The 24,247-nt window shown below is 36.0% G+C and overlaps 1 protein-coding gene across 3 annotated transcripts in view; it reads left to right on the forward strand.

The window, feature by feature from the left end:
- Nucleotides 1-1,717: 1,717 nt before the first annotated feature.
- Nucleotides 1,718-24,247, forward strand: part of LOC131162051 (oxysterol-binding protein-related protein 1C-like) — a 31,826-nt gene continuing 9,296 nt past the window's right edge. The window contains exons 1-7 of one of the 3 annotated variants that reach the window (XM_058118171.1): nt 1,718-2,655; nt 3,371-3,727; nt 6,688-6,787; nt 8,511-8,953; nt 14,180-14,335; nt 21,358-21,525; nt 21,598-21,738. In XM_058118171.1, coding sequence (XP_057974154.1) covers nt 2,167-2,655; nt 3,371-3,727; nt 6,688-6,787; nt 8,511-8,953; nt 14,180-14,335; nt 21,358-21,525; nt 21,598-21,738 — 1,854 coding nt within the window. In that variant the 5' untranslated portion in view covers nt 1,718-2,166. The remainder of the gene's footprint in view (nt 2,656-3,370; nt 3,728-6,687; nt 6,788-8,510; nt 8,954-14,179; nt 14,336-21,357; nt 21,526-21,597; nt 21,739-24,247) is intronic. The other 2 variants (XM_058118172.1, XM_058118170.1) reach the window with 2 other exon arrangements.

The following is a 24,247-nucleotide window of genomic DNA, read 5'->3' on the forward strand; positions in this document are numbered from 1 at the left end:
GTTTGTTATCTTTGATGTTTTCTATTTTCTACTTCTATTTCTGCATAATGAATACACAAATTATAAAAATGCATTTGTTTATGTTGTCAATTTTCCATTTCTATTGCTGATTTTTAGTTATTTGCAAATAAATTGAAAACCAAAATTTATGGTTTTAGAAATTTTAATATCTAGAAATAGTTCTTTTCAATTAAATCAATCATTTTTATACACTTTAAAATATAATTAAAATAAAAGTATACATGAATTTCAAAAAATAATAATAAAGCTAATTATAAAATATTTTATTATTTTTCAGTTGTCGTGTCCAATAAAATTTTTGTTGTAAAGTGAGTTTTGAAATTATAACAATTAAGTAAAATAATTACAATAAATTTTTTTATTATAGTATTTTTTTAATATGTATTATTTTCTAATTTTATTATTTTAATCATATTTTTTTTATAATATTATTTGACTTAAAGGCACAAATGAGCATTTTTAATTAAGTTTTGAATTTTTTTTTAGTTTCATAAATATTAACGAAATAGGTTGTTGGTTTTTGTTTTTTCATTTGTATTTTTAAATTTTGGTTTCCGTTTTTTAATTTTTGTTTCTATAATTTTTGACTATGATACCAAACGACCCCTTAGGATTTAATTTGCAATTTTTCTTAATAAATTCTATAGCAACTTATTTCTTATTTATGACTACATTTGGATAGTCATATGACTTTTATTCCAATGGCCTATAAATAGTCTACCTCAAGCCCCTTCTAAAACAATCCATTCTCTCTTTAGTTATGTTCTTTCATTATCATTTTTCTTTGTTCCTTTTGTTTTAACCCAGTGACAACAATTGCATGCACACTTTCAGGCGACATATTTCCCAAAGCTTGTTTGTATTTTCTAGGGACTTTGCTAATATTGCTTTAGAAAATTGGTCGTTTTTGTTTTATCTGTCCCTGTTAGATAATTAAATACGTTTACTCTTATAGCTTTGATATTTGTTAGTTCAAATAAACCTGAGTCGATTGAATTTGAGATTTTTTCTCGAATTGAGAATTTAATTTTTGGTGTTCTTTTGAATCATATAGATTTTGAAGATTTTAAAAAAGTGTAATATAAGAAAGTATCATTCGAGATATTAGACACATTAATAATTCGATATATATTTAAATCAATTGTATATTTATTATATTTTGAAAATAATATTTAATTAGTTCTTATCTCATTATAGCTTTAATTTATGATGATTAGATTATAAGATATGTAAAATAATGTTAAATACATAAATGGTATTATTCCTATTTTTGCTCAATTTAAATGGAAGTGCTTTGTTGATCTTCAATTTTGCCTTCTCTCTCATAAAGTAGGGATCGAATAAAGAATAAGGTAAGTAATATTTTTGAGTGCTACTTTCCTTTAAATTAAATAATTCATCATCAATTCTTCTCAACAATATTTATAATTAGATATTTTTTTCTTAGAAAAAAGATTTGTAATTATCTTAAATTAAATAAAAAAGGAGAAGAATATATGCGTAACGCGTGAAGCGTGCGACTCTTTCTGACTAATGAGCCGCCCGCTAGCATTCTGCCGCTACGCGACAAATTGCAAGAAAACATTTAGGGACTTTGGGAAGAGAATCCACGTGTCACGATAATATTATGCAAGGTGGCAATATCGCATTGGTCATGTGTTCTTTGAGTTTCCTTCCTTTCACACGCGATCAAAATCTCCAGAGGGAAAAATTACCCGCTTCTCAGAGAGAGAGAGGGAGAGGAATTTTAGCAACCGCCGACTATAAAATCATCTCTTCCAGTTAGTTGCGTCTGCAGTCTTGACCGCGTTGTTGCTCAGCCACCGGATGCCGGTCCAAGCAGCCGTCGAACGCCGCCCTTTCAGCCGGATTCCTTCTCTTTCTGTCCACGCCATTCCTTCCGTGTGCCACCGGACTTCTCGCGGCTCCTTTCTCTCTCCTCTTGCCTATTCTCTTCTCGCTCTATTTTCTATTTTTATCACTAATTATCAGGTAAGTAGATTTTAATCATCATCCTATTCACGTAATCTTCGCCAGCAAAATCTTTTCCAAACCATGGAAAATCACCGGCGGCTTTCCCGCCCACTCGCCGCCGCCGCCGCCAACTATCATCTCGACTAGCGTTGCCGCGGTAGCTGAAATCCAATGCGCCAACCATTCTGCTGCGTCTCTATCGTCTCCCACAAGACTTCCGACATCTCCGACATGCCGCCTCTCCCGCCGCCACCTCCTCGCGCCACCAGCCAAGTCAACAACCACGCTACCGCCGACCACGGCTATCCGATGAAGAAAACTTTGTCGCCGATTACGGAGTCGGCCTTGCGGCCGTCTTCTGTGCGGGAGGCTCCGCTCGATCAACGTGAGGTCAAAATCAAGGACATAGTAGAAAATGGAGTCTCCGGGATCCTGTACAAGTGGGTGAATTACGGCAAGGGTTGGCGTCCTCGCTGGTTCGTGTTGCACGACGGCGTGTTGTCTTATTATAAGAGTCACGGCCCTCATAAAATTGTAGTCAATCAAGAGACCGAGAAGGGATTGAAAGTTATCGGCGAAGAGTCGATCCGGCTTATTTCTCGCCACAAGAACGGGTCCCCGCAGCTCAGGCGAAAGCCTCTTGGCGAAATTCATCTCAAGGTTTGGATCAATTGTACAGAAATTTGTTTATACCTCTGTGTATTTTGGCTGGTTTTTATTTATGAAGGAAATGACTACACATGAATAGACATTTGGTCCATTGGCAATTTTATATGAAGCTCTAATAGTTTTTCCGTCCTTTTTTGATTGCATTTTGAGTCATAGCTCGATTCAATTGTTGTTGCATTTTATATCTGCCATTCAGTGCAAGGTGTACATTTCTTTTTTGTCCCCCCGCCCCTGTTTAATTTTTAATTTTAGAGATGTGTGCGAATAACATTTTGATTTGTTGCAACTTGCAAGGTGCAAGCATTCTGGAAAAAGGAATTTATTATCATTTTTTTTTTCTAGCTAAAATTTTCGTTGATTGAAATTTGTTGTACCATCTGATTTTTATTCTTTACAATAAATCACATTGTCTCGTTCACTGATGTAATTTGACGAGCTTTCTTATAATCAAAATAAGATAGCAAATAGAACTACTGACCATGTCTAAAGTCTAATGCGGGAGTGGAGGCTCTGTAAACCAATATTGGAGTGAAAATTTTGATTGAGCAATTCTTCTTGAAAAAAAAAAAAATGAAAACCGGATTTAGAAGTTAGAACTCACATTTAGGATTTTTTTTTTTTTTTTTTAATTTCAGAAGAAAAAATATGCAAAATTCGAATATGTATGTATGAAATTTCTATTTGATTTGGTGGGGGTATTTGGTAGGTTTCTTCAGTTCGTGAGAGCAAATCTGATGATAAGAGGTTCTCAATTTTTACTGGCACAAAGAGGCTGCACTTGAGGGCTGACACACGTGAAGATCGAGTGGCATGGATGGACACACTGCAGGCTGTGAAGGAAATGTTCCCCCGGGTGTCTAACAGCGAACTAATGGCTCCTTTAGACAATGTTTCTGTGTCTACAGAAAAGTTGAGGCAGCGACTTCTAGCAGAGGGCATCAGTGAGACAGCAATCCAGGACAGTGAGCAGATAATGAGGAGTGAGTTTGCTGCCTTGCAGAGCCAGCTTGTGCTGTTGAAACAGAAGCAGTGGCTCCTCATGGACACGCTGCGGCAGTTAGAGGTACACGTAATGATTAGTAAAAAAAATCATGCCAATCGATTTCGCAACTTTTCTTCAGTTTCTCCTCAGAGTTCTGCAAACTCCAGTGCTTTCCAAAGCACTTAGTATAGGGGTAGTTGACTGGGGGTTTGTCATTCATGTGTCTTTTTTGGGTAGGCCTTATGCGTTTATATTTCAAAGAATTCGTTTAGTACAGAATAATAGGAATCAGATGGAAGTTGCTTTTGATAGTTTGTACATCCTCATTTAATTTTAATGTTTTTGTCTTTTTTTCATTTTTTTATTTTTTTTGAAATTTAGTTTAGCTCAATACTGTTTTTTCTAAAAAAGATATTTGATAAAGCAGTGACATATTAATCGATTTAGGGCGACTTCCTACTTGGTATGTACTTGACTCACCGTGGGCTGAATGCCTCCGTTTAGAACATACGTCTACAAAATAGACCAGCCTCCGAGCCTATAAACTCAGAGGTTGTACTGGTCTCATCTTGTTCTGCCCTTTCTGGGTTTCAAAAACTGTGGTGTAGACAATTGTCAATTAGTTGTTCTCATGATGGGCTTCCTATAAAAAAGTTTGGAGCAGTTCCTTTTGTTTTGGAAGCATTGATGAAATACTGTAGAGGGGTGTTTGTTTGTTACAGAAGCCCCTTTATGTTTATGTTCATGAGATCAATTATTCAATATACACGGTTGATGATTTAAGTTTTACATTTTAAAATTTGCTGATGTTTATACCCAAAATCAAAATATGAAAATTCTTTCTGGATGGACAGAAAAATCTGTACACTATTACACTCCGCATCTGTGATTGATTTATGATATAGTGTATGTCTTGTAACTCTTTTAAGACTTTGAAAGTGCTTTTATAAGTCATTGGTAACTTTATGGACGTAGAAGGTTTGATTCACACCAAGACAATGATGAAATGTTTTTTATCTTTTGCCAACCATTAATGGTTATTGGCGAATCCTTCTTCTTGAAGTGAGGAACAAAATGTGCTCCCTTCTTGTTTACCTTCGTATGGTATGCACGCATGCACATGTACAAACACATATCGTGATTTTAAATATAGTGGTAGTGGATAGCATGGCATAATGGTATGGATGCATTAGAAAGCGAGAGAGTATGTTACATAACGGGAAGTGGGCGTAATGGGCATGTCCTTTCTTTTTTTCCAAAGCATGCCCAACATTGTCTATATTAGTAGATTTGCTTGTTAAACCCCCTTGCCTTTCCTAATAAGAGTTTTAATGTATTTTAATTGAATCCTTTAGTTCAACTTACTAATGTCTAACATCATTTATTAGTTAACAAGTTATATTGTATACCATAAGTTATAAATTTATATTTACACTTGCAAATAAATTATTAACAACTTGAACATGACAAAAACTAGGAAAGAAAAAAAAAGTTAAAGCTGAACAATATAGAAAAGAAACGCCAAATGATTAATATTACCGAATCAAAATAAAAAGATAAAAAAAAAATTGATATCAAATTGGTAATTAATGAATTTCCTCTGAATATTAAAAAAAATATTTATCGTTATCATCCTCAATCTTCTTCTCTGTCTTCTCTTCAAATAGTGTCAAGTAGGATTGATTCACGAGAGGAAAAATGTGAGAAAATGAGAAGTGGAAAAAATGGTGCTCGAACAGTTGGTTGTTACTTAGCAGTAGTAGCTTACAGCGGCCTCTATGTCTATGATTTTATTCCCATCATTATAATGGTGTCTAATGGTATCAGGACCCCAAAATGTAGATGCTATTTAAAGTCATGTCTGTGTGTGCGATATTGCCTATCTCTTGGTCTTATTATCTCCCATGCATGCAGTGTATTTGTTTAGAGCATGTGCTTGTGAAAGCATTTGCATTGCTTTCTCTGTGCAGATCTATGGCTAGAGGTGAAGAACATTTTTTATTTTTTATTATCTGGAACAAGGACTTACATTTTCACTAAGTAAGCTGTCACCTTCTCTGCTCCATGTGGGTTCCGTGTGGCTGTCCATGTCCAAATCCAGAGAGAGGTCATATCAAGGATTATATTCCTGATGCCTCGAGCTCGGCCATATTTGTTATCTATTTGTCTACAGCCCATGATTCGACTCCTGTTGGTATCTTTCAGATGTCTGGGATATACATTACTGACTCCTGTTAGTCATTTTTCAACAAATCATTGATGCAGTGGATCTCTACCAGTCATCATCATTTATAAACCTGGCGGTCTTCAGTGAAATCATCTTGGTATGTGTCATCATTATAGTGGTCTAGGACTATATTGAGATGATTAATGATTGACTGGACTTAAAAAAAAGTGACTATTTGAAAGCGATTGACAAATTGTGGAGGTCCAAGACGTTATGTGTTATTGAGGCAAAAAATAGAGGATTTTCTAACTTTTTTAACTTCTCTAATTATGTTCCCTGATATATTTAAAAAGGAATTAGCAATCAAAGGAAAGCAAATTAAGGCAAATTATTCATCAAGTTTTGCATGGTTTGGATCATACTTTCTTGTGAGCAACATTTTAGAGTAATCAAAACCTAATTCTTGGTCTTTGTCTAATCATATCCAAATAATTTCATCCATTATTGGAATAGGCAATTTACCTGGAATATAACTTTTATCTGTTATCCAGCATTCAACATTCAGTGTGTGTTCTTGACTAATTTTTTCTATATTGTCCTATGGTGATGCCTTGTATATTATGTTTCATTTCTAATTTAGTTTCAACGCTTCATTTTGCTATTCTACACTTCATTCATTGACATATTACTGTCACAAGAAAATTCCATTTCCATATTAACATTGCCTTCTGAAGGTTTCTGTTTACTTTGGAATTTATGTGTCCATAATGTAGCATTAAAAGTTGATATTATGGACAGGTTGCTCTTATTTCTACTTTTTTTCTCCCCTCTTTTCTTCAGCTAAGAAACGGATACTTCATAATTATTTGTGTAGACAGAAAAAGTTGATCTGGAGGATACCGTGGTTGATGAGAGTCAAAGACAGTTGAAAGAGCGAGGGTTTTGCTCTAGATTAAGGCATGAAAAATACAGTGGTATGTTGTAACACAAACACAAGTGTTCGGTTGAATAAGGAACTTCATTATTGAGATGCTTTCTATTGGATTGTTGGTCTAAATATGCTACATATTTCTGGGTAACTGAAAGAACCTAAGTGGACTTGCATACTGTTTCATTATATTTTTGAAGTCTGATGTCATGGACTGCATTCCTTTATTTCATTATGTTTTTGAAGTCTGATATCATGAATTGCTTACCTTTACTCTGATCAGCTGCCATACTTGTTTTCTATTAGTATATGATCTTATCTGTTTTACATTTTTGTTAACGGTCTGACCAACACAAAAACGTATTGACAAAATCAGTTAAGAGGCTTGAAATGCAAGGATATTTGCTGGGTTCATGATTGTTTACAAACATGTGACTTTGGATATATTGTTTTAGTGTTTTGGGGTTGGGGCAGGGGGAATTCGAAGTGGGGAGTTTTAAAATTTTAAATTACAGTTTGTTAATCTTGTTGTCAGAAAGAAAAGTAATTCAAGCTTATGCATTCTATTTTTTGTTTTTTTAGGAGGAAATTAAGTATGGGAATCTAGTTAAGATCTCTAGATTTTTATGATACAGCAATGCATAAATGATGAGTTAAATGCACTTATATTTGGTGATTCCTTTTTTGATAATTTCTGTTTTGGTCACTGCAAGTTCTTTTCCTATTGTGATCACTGTACATTCTAAACTGTTGCAATTTTAGTCAATGTGCTTTCAAATTCGTTACAATTTTAGTACCATGTTTGCACTGAAATACGATGATTTAGAATGTCCAGTGTTCATATTAGGGAAAAAATTACACTGAACAAAATGGAAAATTTTAAAAATTAGTGACCAAAAGCGCATTTAACTCTATAAATGACCGTATTGTTAGTTTTATGACAGGACTTGATGATAAGAGGTGTAGACTAGATTCCATAAGTGGTGTGTGGTGCTTGAATGATTTTATTTCTTTGCAGTGCTTGAATGATTATTTCCTGAGACTTTTGCTAAATGTCCTTGTGATGCAATATTGAATATAGGATTTTTCACGAACATGGCAACAACCATTTATTCATTAAACTGCAGAGGATGGTTCACTGTGGTTTTGTAGAATCCAAGTTAGAGATACCATTTGTTGTTTTGCATTTTTATTTTTTTATTTTTATTTTAAAGAAGCAACAAAATTAAACAAAAAACTGAATGAAGAATTAAGAAGGCCTTCTATTATCAAGTGGGGGTGCTTATCTATACGATTAAGGGAACTAATTTTTAGTTTTTTCCTGCATTATTCCTAAAGCATCCGTGATATATATAGCTATCTATCTATCTATTTTTATAGTAAAAGATATTGTAAGCTAAATCTTTCAGGGTTTCACAATTTCACAAACGAACTCTTCCTTTTTTTTTTTTTGGGGGGGGGGGGGAGGGGGGTTATTCGACATTTAAATATATGTTTACAATTTTATTTGATATTGAAGGAGGAATGATAAAAATATCTGTGGCAATACTTTCATTGTAACTTTTGGTGTGCGAGGGCTCACCAAAATGGCCTCCTTTTTTAATAGAACGAGACTTCTCTATTTGTTGCTTTAGTTGCCTTTCATCGAATTTGGATTTTGTTTTGTGCTTTATTTTAACATCATGATCTTTTATTGAAATGCTTCTTATCTTTTCTTCTTCTTTTTCTTTTCTATATATATATATATATATATATATATTCTTTTTTAGAAGGAAGTGTTAGCGAATCTGATGATGACAATGAAAGAGTAGATGGTGCAGAGGAAGAAACTGATGATGATGACAATACTTTCTTTGATACTAGGGATTTTCTCTCATCAAGTTCTTTTAAGAGTAGTGGGTCTGATTTTCGGATATCTTCTTTTTCGTCTAACGATGAGGAATCTCTTGAATTTGAAGATGGTATTGATCCTTCAATTAGATCTGTTGGAACAAGCTACCCTCATGTTAAGAGGCGAAAGAAGTTGCCTGATCCAATTGAGAAAGAGAGAGGGGTTAGTTTGTGGTCGATGATTAAGGATAACATTGGGAAAGACCTCACAAAAGTTTGTCTTCCTGTTTACTTCAATGAGCCTCTTTCTTCTCTGCAAAAATGTTTTGAAGATTTGGAATATTCATATCTGATTGACCGGGCATATGAATGGGGAAAAAGGGTAAGACTGTCAATAAACTTGGTTTGTTTTTATTTTCATTATTTCATTATCCATGACTTTCATCAGTTATATATTCACAATTGATCAATGTTGTTGAGCAAGTTTAACAAGAAGCATGAGCTTTTGGGTTGCAGGCTAACAAGGGTATCAAACTTTGACTCCCCCCACCCAATTGCACATGGAGAGATGAACAAATAATAAATAACATCCATTATAGGAAATAAGATAATTTTTAACCAGCTCTGATACTAAGTTAAGCAACCTATTTACCTAAAAGGTTAAGTTGTGGGCTAACAATGTATATCAAACTGTAACAAATATCAACAGATTTTTTCAGGAATCACGTGTGTTTCTAATAAGAGCAGTTATAGTGAACTTATGCATTCAATTTCTTGGGGCTATATTGTATAATTTCATGCTTAGCTTATATTTAATGCTAAGGAATGGATCTTGTATCTGTATATTTGTGTGTACGTGTAATGGAAATTAAATCAGTTTGTTTTATGCACAGGAGCTGAATTATGTCCATTGTGTAGTTTATAGGCTACTGTTTTGGTTGAATTATGGTTGTTATGTTGCCTGTTTTTTCTTATGTTATTTTTGAACCTGGAATTCATAATTCAACCTGGAATCTCTCTCTTGCGCTTTGCCTGGGCTTATGACAAAGTGAACATCCTCCATCGATCTTTTGTCAAAGGATGACATTTCACATTGATGGAAAGAAATCCTCTGTGAAAGCAGCTTCAGATGGAAAGGAAATATTTTAATTTGATGCTAGAGAAACTTGGAGGAGTTGTTTGTGATTATTTACTAGAAGAATCAGATTTGGAATTGGTGGGTGAAAAATGTGTTGTCAGCTACTCAGTGGATTGTGACCTCAATTTGTGCTCTTTAGTAGCTTCATTTGTAGGAAAAGATTTGGTCAATTTGAGTGTCTAGTGGCAATTAGACCAACTCAAGCTGGAAAATTTCTAGAAGCAGGTTTTGTTATAGAGGTAAGGACTACTTGCTTCTTCCATGGGTCTGTAAACCGCAACGGCTTAGCTGGAGAAATTTTGTGGATGGACACAAGGGTTCTTAGCACCAAGGATTGAGCATCCCAGAATCGAAAAAAATTCTAACTAAATGTTGGAAGGATGTTCTGATGGGGTAAGATAATTTGAGGAAGGAGGATAAAGTTGTTTTGTGCTTCTTGTGGTGGAAAAGGGCTTATTCCAGGGATTAGTTTACCAAGCTGGCAGTGGAAATTAGCATGTGTTTGGCTGCCTTGATGAATAGAAAGGAGGAGGTGGTGGCATTGGATAATTTAGGATTAGCTACTTTGCAAGGGAGAAGGAAGAAGGGCTGGGCGGGCCCAAATTGGGTGGGCCACTGGTAACAAGTGATAGGCCATACTCCTGGTTACTAAAGATGGTCTAGGTGTACGGTGTTGGGCTTTTGTGGAGCCTAGTTGTGTTTTAATTTGGATGTCAACCTGACCTCTATTTAATTAGAGATTTATATCTTAAGGCTTAGTCCATGGAGCGAAGGCTTGGGCCGTAAGGCTCAAGGCTTTGCTCTATGGACTAAGCGGTACAAGCTGTACTCGTGGCATTGCCCCCGGGAAAATTTTGGAGCCCATTTGGAACGGAACCCTAGGCGCAATATATAAAAAGGATTGCTTTCGGGTGATTAGGGTTCGGGTGGTTGTACTTGCGAGAGAGCAAGAGGGAGAGCATTGTATCGCCGCACTCTCTGTGTTTTCTTCCTGATAATATTAAAATCCCTGCAACTCCGTGGACGTAGGCAAAATTGCCGAACCACGTAAATATTGTCTTGTGTGTGTGATTGATTTTTTTTCTTTGGCGTTATTTTTCTCTATTTTGTTTCTCACAGGTTTCGGGAATTTGTTCTTTATTCCCAACATGCCCGGTACACTTGAAGTGTCAACATGTTAAAAATAGAATCAACCATGGCAAGAGACTTATCAGCACAAGTCGGTCTCCTATGGAGATCCCAATGATTGAATGATTGTCTTTGTCATAACATTTGCAAATGCTAAGGTTTCCTTGACAAACTCCCCATCCTAGTACACTACCTCCAAGGTCTTAAATTTCGATTTTGACTCAAATTTCGAAGCTCCAAAAGTACGGAAATTTCGATGGAAATTTCAATTTCAATGTCAATTTCGATTTCGATTTGAAAAAATAACGGAAATTAGTAATAAAACATGGAATTCATTGTGAAGCTTTAGAAATAGTTAACAAACATAATAATATAAGTTTTAGGACTAATATATTAACATCTATGTTTTGTATAAGGTGGAAAAGTTGTAAAATAGTATATGTATCATATATATTTGTAAGATAATGTACATTAAACATAATTAGTTAATACAAATGAAATTCATAAATCATTTAAATATTATTTATTATAAAAATATCGATAATTTGACATGAATGGTTAAATAAAATGTTAATGTAAGTTTATTTTTTCATATAGTTTCAAAAGCATTTGTAATAATCTTTTGTCCCAACAAAATATATAAAATAAATTAAGATATAATTTCACTTCACTCCTAAATTTCTCTTTTGAATTCTGATAAAAATTTCATTGTATAGTTAAAATTTCAGCAAGTTTTGCTAAAATTTCGAGATTTCGATAAAATTCGGATGATTTGTTGAGATTTCAATGGAAATTATGCAAGACGGAAATCGAATGCCATTTCAATTTCGAGGGTGGCGGAAATCGGAAATTTCAACAATTTCGTGGAAATTTAAGACCATGACTACCTCTGCCACGACCACTATCCAAACCTCCTTCCTGTCTTTCACCCCTTTCCATCCACAGTTAGCTGTAGTGCTAAAACCTGGCTGAACTATTTTGGTAAGAAGCTTAGAAAAAGACTGAGAATCATTTTGGTGATATGTTGGATCCTAGCATATGCTTCATCATGTGTGGATTCACCACCAAGATTCCGACCATGGATGAATTGAAGCTTAGGACTTATCCAAGAAAGAAACTCGCCCCCAAGAACTCAGCTTGTTGCTTCTTGAACTCCTACATACCCTTCAGAGTGAATTAATACTCATTGATGGACCTACTTTCTTGGCCATACTAAAAAAAACTTCTCATGCAGGTCATGATATGAGTTTGATTTTTTATCTTGTGAGAAGATTTCATGAAGATCATCATCCCATATTGCCTTGGCTGTTCTAGGAAACATCATGTTTGCAGCAATTCGTGGCTCTATGCTTTTCGACAATCAAATGAGCACTATGTCAATTCTCTTTCATCCAACCTCTACAATCCTTGGAGTCTAGAGATGGAGGAGAGTACAAAAAATACTTGGAGATTCTTCTTGCATTAATACACATATGACTGCCTGAGACCACAACAAATAGTTGGCACATCCAATCAATTTAATGGCTGTGATCTGTATGTTAACAGTATCAGTCGAAGCACTCTCTGTAGAGGACATCAGAACCCTCAATACACTACAATCTGCACACACCAATATCAGGAGTGGCAACACAGCAACAAAGTTGGATAAGGCAGCACTCACTAACACAGAACAGCACTACAGAACTTCAAAGTTCCAGAACTTCAAGAGGCAGCTATGACCATGGAACTGAAGTTACTGTTTACTTGGAGGAATCACAGATCAGTAGTCTCCTGCACATCCTCTCAAAGTTGCTTTGATCACATGGAATAGAGCATGCCACACTTTTGACCACAGAGCAGGGAAAATCACAATGAAGCACTGCAGGCAATTAATAACCAACCTGGCAGAAGCTAGAAGCATATGCAGGCATGAAAACAGCCATCATGACATCATAACAGTATCATCACTCAAACAGCAGTCAGAGGAAACATCAGAACAGCAACAGCAGTCCGCGGGAAACAGTAGGGTGCTGTTGCAAACTACCATGAGCCACAATGGGAGTGGCTCATGGCTAAGAGGAGAAGGATAAGAAACCCTAAAAGACATTTTGAAAAAAAAAAAAGGTCCTCTTTTTTCAAATTTGACAAGAGAGAAAAAAAAGATGAAGAGAAGGGCTATAACTACATCAGATTAATCAGGTTCAGAGAAGTTTATTGCTCTGATACTATGTTGTAAATCTGAAATATTGAAGATTCAATTTCAAGAAAATACAGCACTTAGGGTGGAGAAGAATGAGATAAACCCCAGTTGGCAGTTTATTGGAGCTTATGTACAGATCTAGGTCTGCCTTCTTATATGTTAAGAAATAATAATAATAAAGACATACGGACAAAAATATCCCCATTCCCACCACTTAGTTATTAAAGTAACATATTGTCTTCTAAGTTCTAAATATATAGATAGATAGATAGATAGATAGATAGATAGATAGATAGATAGATATAGGAGAGAAGATTTTAGAATCTCTAGATGGATAGGGTTTGAATTTATGACAAACATGTAAATATGGAGACTGGTGTTTTAGAGTTTGAACTTTGTTCTAGTGTGGGAAAAAAATTGTATACATTGTGCATTTGGAGCCAAAAGATGTGCATTTTTTAGTGCTGAAAAGCATGATGATGAGAGAGAAAGAACAAAATAGTCTTCTTGAGCCTTTTTGGAATTTGAAATATTTGAAAATCTTTGGCATATAACCATTAACTGCTAATATCTTCAAAGGATTGCACAATAAGTCATTTATTAGAAAAATAAAGGGGCCTCATTAATTGCTCAAGCATTGTTACACAAATTTCCAAAAAAAAAAAAGAAGTGTGGGACCTTTAATGGGTACATAGAAAATAGTGCTTAAGCTAATGGATCTCGAAATGCACTTGAAACATAAGGGTGGATACCTGTGTCTTTATTCTTTCTTGTCCATGGAACTGAGTCCTCGAAGTCCTTCCTTTTCTGTTGTCAATTATATAATTTTATGTTCATAATTTCAACTTCTTGAAGATCCCCTCACCCTGAATCCCCCAACACACACAAGCAACCTGCACATACACACAAAAAGAGGGGGGGGGGGGGGGGGAGGGGGAAAGAAGTGGTGTTGCCAGTGGTGGGGATCCTTGGATCTACCTGAAGACAATTTTGATTGAATGAGTTCTTCAATATATAGGCATATCAACAAAACCATTTTGTAGTGAACTTAAAATTAGTGTGTGTTGATGGGTTAGCATTTCATCATTTGTCTTTTGATAAAACTTAAACTGGTACCATTCACTTTATCAACTTTTAATTTACACATTGATTATATCTTCCAGGGTAATAGCCTTATGAGAATACTTAATGTAGCTGCATTTGCTGTATCCGGATATGCTTCTACGGAAGGAAGAGCTTGCAAACCATTTAATCCATTATTGGGGGAGACATATGAGGCTGACTATCCAGATAAAGGCCTTCGTTTTTTCTCTGAGAAGGTTCAAATATTATTTTTAACACAGTCGGTTTTTCTTATCTATTTTGTAGATGTTTGCTTGTTGGATGTCTTTTATGTGAATATTTTTCAACATGGTTAAAATCAAGCTAAAATTTTCAAAGATTGGCCTGATTTGTTAAAAACAAGATAAACTTTGTCAAAGAGTGGCCTGATTTATTCCGGTTCATTCTCCTGTTCAACCTTATGTCACAACCTTCCCAAATAATTATTCAATGATGAACTTCATAAATGATTCTGTCATTATCTATGTTGAAAATCTTATATCCTAACATATCTCCAGGCAGCTGCGAAAAAACATGATCATAGTTTTTTTTCAGATGAAAAGAAGAAATTGCATTAGAATGAAAGAAACCAATACAACACAATGGAGGACAAGCAGTCCTCCTATAAAATCAAAAACAAAGAATCAAACAGGTAACCAAAAAAAAAAATTTTTTTAAAAAGAAAAGAAAAACAAATAAAAATAAAAAATTTCGTTTCACATGAATAAGCCGCACCTCTGAAACAAACCAGAAGCAAAATACCATAACGATGCCAAACATAAGACCCATACTCCACACAAAATCTGGTTCCATCATCCTTCCCATAAAAAATCTAGAGTTATGCTCCTACAAAATACACAATACCAAAAGCAGCATGTCTCCAAAGAATTTTTGCTTCTTTATGACTTCCAAACATAACTCTATTATATCTTTGATGGAAATAACCTTACAAAGAATCCTCAATCACACAAAAAAAACCTACATCAAATGCTCCAAGAAGAAGGACAATGAAGAAAATAAATGAGCATTTGTTTTTCTGCTTTCAAATTTTCTAACTTCAAGACAATCATTAGTATTGATCTTATCAAGATCAGAAGACCAAATAAAAGTCCAAATTTTGGATTGGGCCTTAGATTTCCATGTTGAGGGATGTATAGGAACATGAGAACTATTAGAACCTTTAGTCATCTGATAAAAAGGAAAAACAATTTGAGGAAAGCTCCCCCCAGCTCATCCAAAGGCTGAACACTAAATCAAGATGAGAACTAGGAATGATAATCAATCACCACAAGAGTTGGGTTTGCTCCATTGCTCCGATAGAGATGATAATATGAGGAAACATGAATGCAAAAGGGTTCTGCCCCAATCCAAAGGTCCTCTTAAAAATGAACTCTCTCCTCATTACCAACACCAAATCAAACCTGAGGAAGGAAAAAAGATATGCAAAATCAGAGAAGCAAACTCTCAATGACTCCCATGAGTACCATTCTTGTTAACTTTGGCATCCCGCCCGTTTTGTTGGATTCCAAATTTGCCAAAAACTACCATATGCCATAGGGATCCATGCTCCAAAGAAAATGCCATAACCATTTACCCGCCAGGGCAATGTTCTTGGAAACTACCCAAACCTAAACCATCCTCAAACTTTGGCTTACAAACCCTATCCCTGCTAATGAAATGGTCCCTTTTATCCTTATCCACCCTGACCACAAAATGTCTCTTGTCAACTTTTCTAATTTCTGAGCAACACTAGACGAACCCTAGAAAGAGAAGAAATAAAGAGGAGTAAACAAAAAAGAAGCCTCAATCAAAGTAATTCGCCATCGCCCACCTAAAATGAAAAACAACCATTTTTCAGAATCTAATCTCCTGGATAAACTTTCTTCCGAAAGGACACAAGTACCCAACTCTAGGATTACCATTTAAAGCTAAATAAGAAATGGGCCAACTTATGAATAAAACACGCTGCCAACTTTGAAAAAAGAAATCCTTGATTGGTTAATACCTGCTAAACTAGACTTACAAAGATTACCGTTTAAAAAAGGAAGAAAAACTTGCAAAAGAATGAGAAAACTAAAAAAAAGCCTAAGCTCCTAGGAAGGGGAAAAAAATAGTATTATCATCAGCAAACTGTAAATGAAAAGCAAACGCCTATTTAGAGTGCATCTTTAAGGTCCTCCTCTCTCTCTAGATCACAGCTAGTCATCCTACTAAGAACATTTACAACAATAGTGAAAGAAAAAAAGGAGATTATAGATCTCCTTGATGAACCTTCCTTTAAGTGCTAAACCATGATTTAGCTTCAATGTCATTGGTGTGGAGATCTAAATGGCCAAAAGGAATCACCCTTGCCAAGATCTACCTAAACTGCCAAGGATTCATGCCTGTGCATCGGCAAGACTACACCAAGTTCAGCCCAGCTGTACTCATCCTTATCCAAGGAAACACTCAAATATATAACCTAGAGGTCAGGTCTTACAGCTGGACAGCCCTTGATCCAACTAAAGTGATCACTTAGGAATCCAAACTTTAATGGTAAGGGAGATAAACTCGCATTTCACCAAAACTGAAGGTAACTATCATCCCCAGAGCACAACTAGGGTTTAGGATGACACCGCCTAAATATATAGTTGATGAACGAGAAGGGCGAATACCCAAACCTCCAAGTTGAGAGTATAAATGGATCATCCATGGGGTCCCCAATCCCAGACGGAAGCGCAGGTCACCCCTTGAGGATGTCAAGAGCTTTATCTTGAGACCTTTTTAGGATGCTCACTTAGTACCTAATAGGATAATTGCGGGGTTTTTTTTTTTTTTTTTTTGGTTGGGGGGGGGGGGGGTGGGGCTCACCTTGTGTTTCCCTATTTCCTTGAAGTATTCTCGTTCACATATGAGTAACTACTAAGGATCTAATGATCATACATCTTAGGTTTGAGAACATCACAATTAGCACTATTCGGACTAACCACAACATCACAAAAACATATCGGAACCATCCCCATGACAATTGCGCAGTTGAATCTAGGTTAACTGACCTTCCCTCCAAATTAGAAACATACACCAAAACCACATGTTAGGATTGCAAAAATTTTTAAGACCTTGACATTTTCCCCCACTCCATCTTATAAATGTTCTCGTTGATGATCATATACAATCCAATGTCCAAAACACTCCTAGAACCACAAAGCAGGAAGCTTCAAAAACCATCCACAATTTGGAGCTCTTCTCAACAACCAAACTTGTCTCTTATACCATGGTAGACTTAATTCCAATATGATCTGATGACGCTCATGGAACCATATCTCTAACCACAAGGTCTTCATCCAAATTTCAATTCCGAAACCAAATGCAGCTTCCTCTGATAACCACACTTAGATCTCTGACCCAACCTAGGACTTCTCATGTCCAAGACCGTAGCTCAACCATAAGCTGACTGCCAACCAACATACTAACAATTCTGAAGATGGTAGCGCCTTCTCGAAACTCAAAACTTATAATCCTTGATACAAATCCGTATTTCAACGTTGTCCCTCAAAACTCAAACTCTTACTTGAGCGCAAAGAGCATTTGCCACACATTCATTGATATCAAAACCTAATTTTGATACTCTTATAGTGATACCATTTTTTGATGATCAATATAGCTCCCTTTTCACAGTAGGAGGGTCATATTTGGAACCGCTTATCTAACCACAGGTCCATAGATCAATTGGAAGATTTTTTTTATTTCTCAAAACCTATAAAGGTTCTAATGTCCGAATACAAACTCAAGGTTTCATATCAACCTTACACTTCCAAGAATCGATTCCATCTCATAGGTTCTCCAAGTTTGACCAACAACCTGCTTTGTAGTTAACCAACAAGGTAAACATTCAAGCTCGAAATCAACATACCATTTCCAAAGTGAGTTCCCACGCATGAATCTAACAAAACACAACTCCAAAGATGAGTCTACACTCTAGAGTCTCTTCCAATATAGCCGATATTGAAACCATGGGGTTACCATGTCTAGCAAGACAACCAAGCACATTTTTGACACACCGTTCCAAAGGCGGGTCCCCACCCTAGGAGTCTCATGAAACACAACTCCAAGAATGAGTCCACATCAAAGGAAACTCCCAAAACACAAAAAATCTCAACATTTGGGGTTCACAACCCAATTCTTCATGGTGTATTTAACGTGTTCATGAATCCCGCAATTCTGAAGTTATAACCATTTGGTTTTAGATCTAGGTACACCATGACCACAAGAACTTCCTCAAGTTCTCAAGGCTCAAGCTCATATCACACCTCAAGTGACATTCTTTCCTATCCTTATACATTCCAAATCTTAACCTAAATCGATGCTCAAGATTCCCAATCACCTGTCTTTTAACAAACTGATCTCAACCATAGTTCGTCGTGGTTGACATTCTGATATCACTGCCCTCTAGCACAAACTCAAACTTTCATCTAAAAAGCGGTCCTCTGAATCAATTGTGCTACACGAACTTGCACAACAATAAAAAACTGGAAAGGCCCTCAGGGCATTGTGACTTGCTAGCATAGGTCTTAATAGGGCCAAAAGGACATGACGCAAGTGTGCTCTCGTCAATTCCACAATAGTGGTCTTCAACCTTGTTCCCCCTAGAACTCAAATCATTAAAACATCTTGGGTTCCAACGAAGTCTAATGAGCAACATTTGTGGTTCCATTCGAGTCCATACCCCACCAGGTAAACACTACCACTATGACCAACATAGAGCCACACTTGTGGCTCAAGGACTATGTGTCCAAGGTTCTCACAACTTATTCTTCTCCACAAATCCAAGGATATCACCTCTTTGTCTAGGTACGAACTTCCAAATTTTTGTGAAAGACACCCTTGGCAAGCTTCTCCAACTATCCACTTCCACTGGATCTAAGAGTACCACTTACGCATGTGGAACGAGGACACCACGAAGTCCCAACGGATAACCATCCAAACTCCAATGCAAACCACAATAGGACAATTCCCAAAGTGTAGTTACAATACCTGCCTCAAGGGCACAAGGTATTCTCATCTTCTTTTCCCTCATTCAATACTTATCCCTTGTCGAGGGCACAAGGCACAATCAAGTCTTTTGAGATTCACAAGTTAGACAACTATTCAAAGATAATTTGGTCCTTCCCTTACTCAATGTCACAAACGGAATTCCCACAATTGAGTTGATGCCAATAGTACCAATCTCATTTTCATGCAAGATCAAGAGATCAACTCTGATACCAAGTGTCATAGATGTGAAGATTCGAATGGCCAAAAAGAATCGCCCTTGCCAAGATACATCCAAAGTGTTAACGACTCATCCTTATCCAAGGAAACACCCAAATGTATAACCTAGAGGTCAAGTCTTACAACTCGACAACCCTTGATCCAACTAAGGTCATCACTGAGGAATTTGGACTTGAACAGTAAGGGAGATAAACTCACATTCTACCAGCACTACAGGTAACTCTCATTCCCACAACACAATTGAGGTCTATCCAACGGTATAGCGGATGACGAAGAAGGGCGAACACCCAAACCTTCAGGCTGGGAGTACCACGCAATATCATTCTCAAATGGATTGTCCATGGGGCTCCTAATCCCACATGTAAGCCCAAGACATTCCTCGAGGATGTCAAAAGCCTGCTCTTGAGTGCTCCTCAGGGTGCTCACTTAGTACCTAATAGGATGTTGGGGGAGGTAGGCCGCTCACCTGGTGTTCCCTCGAAAGTCATGTCTGCAAAGCATTCTTATTCATATATAAGTAACCACCAAGGATCTAATGATCATACATTGTAGGTTTGAGAATATCACCATGAATACTATCTGGACCAACCACAATGTCATATTGACATATTGAAACCATCCCAATGACAACCACATAGTTGAATCCAAGTTAACCGACCTACCCTCTAAGTCAAAAAACATATACTAAAATCATGTGTCAGGGTTGCAAAACCCTAAGACCTTCACACAGTATTAACTCACTGGAAAAAAATGGCGAAGGAAAGAAATCACCTAATCCAATTTTTTCAATCTAGGACCAAACCCTTTCCTTCCTAATGCTAGTCCTAAAACTCTAGCTCACCCTATCATTGCTTTTTTAAAACCCAGCTAAGTACAGTCCCCTTTCGATGACTATGCTTCACATCTAGGACAACTTCATTCACTATCCATGCTACTTTCAAAATCTGATGACCCCCCATATAAGGACACTTTGATAACAAGCAATAGTATCATCCAAAAACTCACTTAGAATATTATCCAATACCTTAGCTAAAATTTTACACACACTTGTACTAGGTTAATAGGTATAAAATCCTTTGCTTTAATGGATGGATTTATCTATATTAAGCACGAAGATAATAAACGACGCTCCTTTCCACATTCTTGTTATCGAAAAACGATCTAAAAAGCCTCAAAATATCTTCCTTTAATAATGTCCCAATAAGTCTGACAGAAACCCAAAGTAAATCCATGTAGCCTATATGCTTTCTCCTTATCTGTCTCAAAGAACACTCAACTAACCTTCCCCTCAAAAGATCTCTCTAACTAACATGCCTTTTCCACCAGTATAGGGGCGGATAAAGTCCTTCCACTATGGCTCGACCAAGAGCCTTCTCTGAATATAGATCCATAAAGAAGTGATCTCCTAAGCTTGATTCCCAAGTCCTAAACACTTTCCCTTCTTATCCTCAAATTGCTTAATGAAACTTTTGCATTTTATACCATTTGCAACTCTACAAAATAATCAAGAATTATAATCACCTTCTTTAACCCACTTAAATTAATTTCCTTCTTTCAAAGAACAAATTTTAACTCATTCAACAACTCCATCCTTGTAGCCTTCATTTCCTTGGACAAATTAACCTCTTCGTGCAGGAAAAATTCATCTTACATTGCATTAGGATCAAAGTTTGAATAATAAGGGTTAGTTTGTGGGTCAACCCATGATGGTACTGTTGGTAGGAAGGCCCAATTTCCAAAAGAGAATCTATTTTGGCAGAACTATAAATATATAGAGTAGCAATGCTTCACTGCATTTTGTTGGTCTCCTGTCCATTAACTACAAAAGATTTCTAGTCTTTGAAAATTTTTTTGAGGTGCATTTGATAATTTTTATATTTCTTGTCATTTTGTTTTATATATATATTTATAATATTCAAGTGTCAAATACCTAAGCCTCTTCTTCTTCTTCTTCTGTGTGTGTGTGTGTGTGTGTGTGTGTTGGGGTCAGGTTAGCCATCATCCTATGATCCTTGCATGTCACTGTGACGGTACGGGATGGAAGTTTTGGGGCGATACCAATTTAAAAAGCAAATTTTGGGGTCGCTCAATTCAAATTGATCCTGTCGGGGTTTTGACTTTGGAATTTGATGATGGGGAAATCTTTCAATGGAGTAAGGTATGGCATAACTAACTGGAGAACCGCTTTCTTTATCCTGTTCTAGTTTAGAAGTAGTGTTTCTTTTGTCAGGTAACAACATCAATATACAACCTTATATTGGGAAAACTATATTGTGATCATTATGGTACGATGTGGATAGAGGGAAATCGGGGATACTCTTGTAAGCTTAAATTCAAGGAGCAGTCCATCATAGATCGCAATCCTCACCAGGTCTCTCTCTCTCTCTCTCTCTCTCTGTTAGTATAAGCCTTGGCAGTAGGAGGATAATGATTCTTCAATATTTACCACTAATGCAGTTTTTGATCCTTATTTTTTGGTGCTAGGCCCCTAAAAAAATTAGGAGAAGTTAAAAATAAAGAAAAGGTTAAAAATTTCTTGCATTAGGAAGGGTGAAGATACAAAATGTTTCTTTCCTACTTTTTAACCTTCTAGTCCAAGTTGTTTTCAGTTCTGAAATATGTGGTTAAAACTTTTGATATGTGATATCCCCTTGTATGGCGATGGTGGAGAGTAAATTATCTGTAATTTTCTATATTGTACAAGGAGTATCAACTAAAGATGAAGAAAGTTAATCCATGCAACTGTCTTTATTAGGGAAATAGTGATCCTTGCCTTTCCATGCATTGCATCTATTCCTTCTATCACCATTGGTTAACTTTGCATCTATACCATATCTTAAGCTGCCACCAATGTTCCACAAGCCATTTGGTGTCTTTGTTTCAAACAAGAGATAGCTTTATGAGTAGTAATTACTTGTCCTAGTTTTGTGCAAGGTGTTTTGGTTTTGCTGAAGTAAATGATAGCTTCTGCTTTTTTATTTCTTTTGTCAGAACTATTTAAAATGTCCTGCATTTTATTAGGAATTTCTTAAAGATGTAAAATTTTGTGTTTTAAGTCTTGTATGTTGTGACTTGCGAAAGTATTTATGTTCCTTTCTGAGAATTAAGTATTGTTTTATTTTCTTTACGTGAAATATGATTTTTCTCGCTGCCATTTATGGTTTCATAAAATGAAATGTCATTTTTGATAGTGTGTTGTATAGCTGTCGCTGTTGCTGTTGCTATCGCTGTTGCAGTGGTAGTTGCCTTCGTATTTATTGGTGCAGCACATTGGAGTTTGTTTTCATATTTCTTCTACGCTGTTCTGACTTGTTTTATATGTTCTTTTCCTTATAATACACAACATCACAACTTACAAAAGATGGAAAATTCAGCTATTAATTTATGCTATCATTGTGGGTTATGATATTTATTTTCATCTCTAAGAGGTTAGAACTTGTTAATCTCCATATCTTGGTTAATTCTAATCAATTTGCCATTCAATTATAATTTTACTCGTTGAGAGTTAAGATGATGGATGTGGATTTTATTCATATCCTATGATATGTTAGAAATTTTATAGGTTGCCATGTCGATGTGTTCCTTATACAGACATGTCTGCCCATGTATGATATTTCTTTTGATTCGATACCTTTGACAATGTTCACCTTTACAAAAGATGTGCAGAAGTATGATACTTTTACCACTTTTAAATGAACTGTTATATCGTTATTAAAAAAGAGTAATATTATTTTATCATTGTGCTCTGTCTCATTGTTCTGCATGAACTCACACTTAAAACTGATAGTTATAGATGTTTGATGTTGTATTATAAACCCCACACATATGTGGACTTGACCAGATCTCTGTTTCCCATGCTTGACTACTTGTGTTGTTGTAGAAACTGAATACTTTGCGTTGAAGTCCACTTATGACATCATCTATTGTGTTGCTTTTGGGTGGGGGTGAGCGGCACTGTAAACCGTTACAATATTCTCCACAAAATTGATAGTGACTATTTTTGTCTTATTAGTTATCTGTGTTTTCTAACCATGAGAATGCTGCGGCCATAAACTACTGTTAGAATATTTTAGTGCAACCATGGTGGATACAGAAATTTCATTGTTCCATTCTCTCTTTTTTAGAAATGCTGTTTGCAAATCTACTATCATGAATGGGATGACAAATATGACTGTTGTCCCCACAGTTGTGGATGACAAAGGGTAATGATTGCATCCATTAAATTTTGGAATGATCACTTGTGATCCTGCATCCATCATCACTGATAGATATCCCAAATGATGCTCTTGTACTATCAAGCACCAAGTAAGATTTAGCGAAACCATTCAATTTCTGCAGGACATGCTCCATTAGTACCTTCCATTGGCATGTTTGTTAGATAGTTTCATTTATGAATAATTACTAACAACTAATTGTAAGATGGATTCCTTGCATATTAATAATTACAAACCAAGACTGATTCCTCACCAGCATGGGTAAGAATAGTAAAGCTTCATTTTCTGTCTTGAAAATTTGAAAATTTTGGGGTCTTAGTGGTGGCTTGAACATAGTGATCAGTGGTTAGTCCAGTGAAGCTAGTTGGATTGCTTTAGAGACTGGAAAATTGGTGACGATGACATTTTAAAAATTAGTGCATTAATGTACATAAGCAGTGCAAAAGTGATACTCTATTTAATATATTTTTAGCTATATAACCTTTGAGCTTTCCTCATTTATATTAGTTTGTGACTATGGTCCTATATGCACTGGCGGAATGGCTTAGGAAGAATCTGCCTTGCTCTGTATTTTGATTCTTCATTTAGATCCCAAAGCTACCTAAACAAGGTTGGAAATTTTTGTATTTCCGTGTGCAAAATTTTTTTACCCTGTGTTAAAGCGCG

This window comes from Malania oleifera, chromosome 8, assembly GCF_029873635.1.
Source record: "Malania oleifera isolate guangnan ecotype guangnan chromosome 8, ASM2987363v1, whole genome shotgun sequence".
NCBI lineage: Eukaryota > Viridiplantae > Streptophyta > Magnoliopsida > Santalales > Ximeniaceae > Malania > Malania oleifera.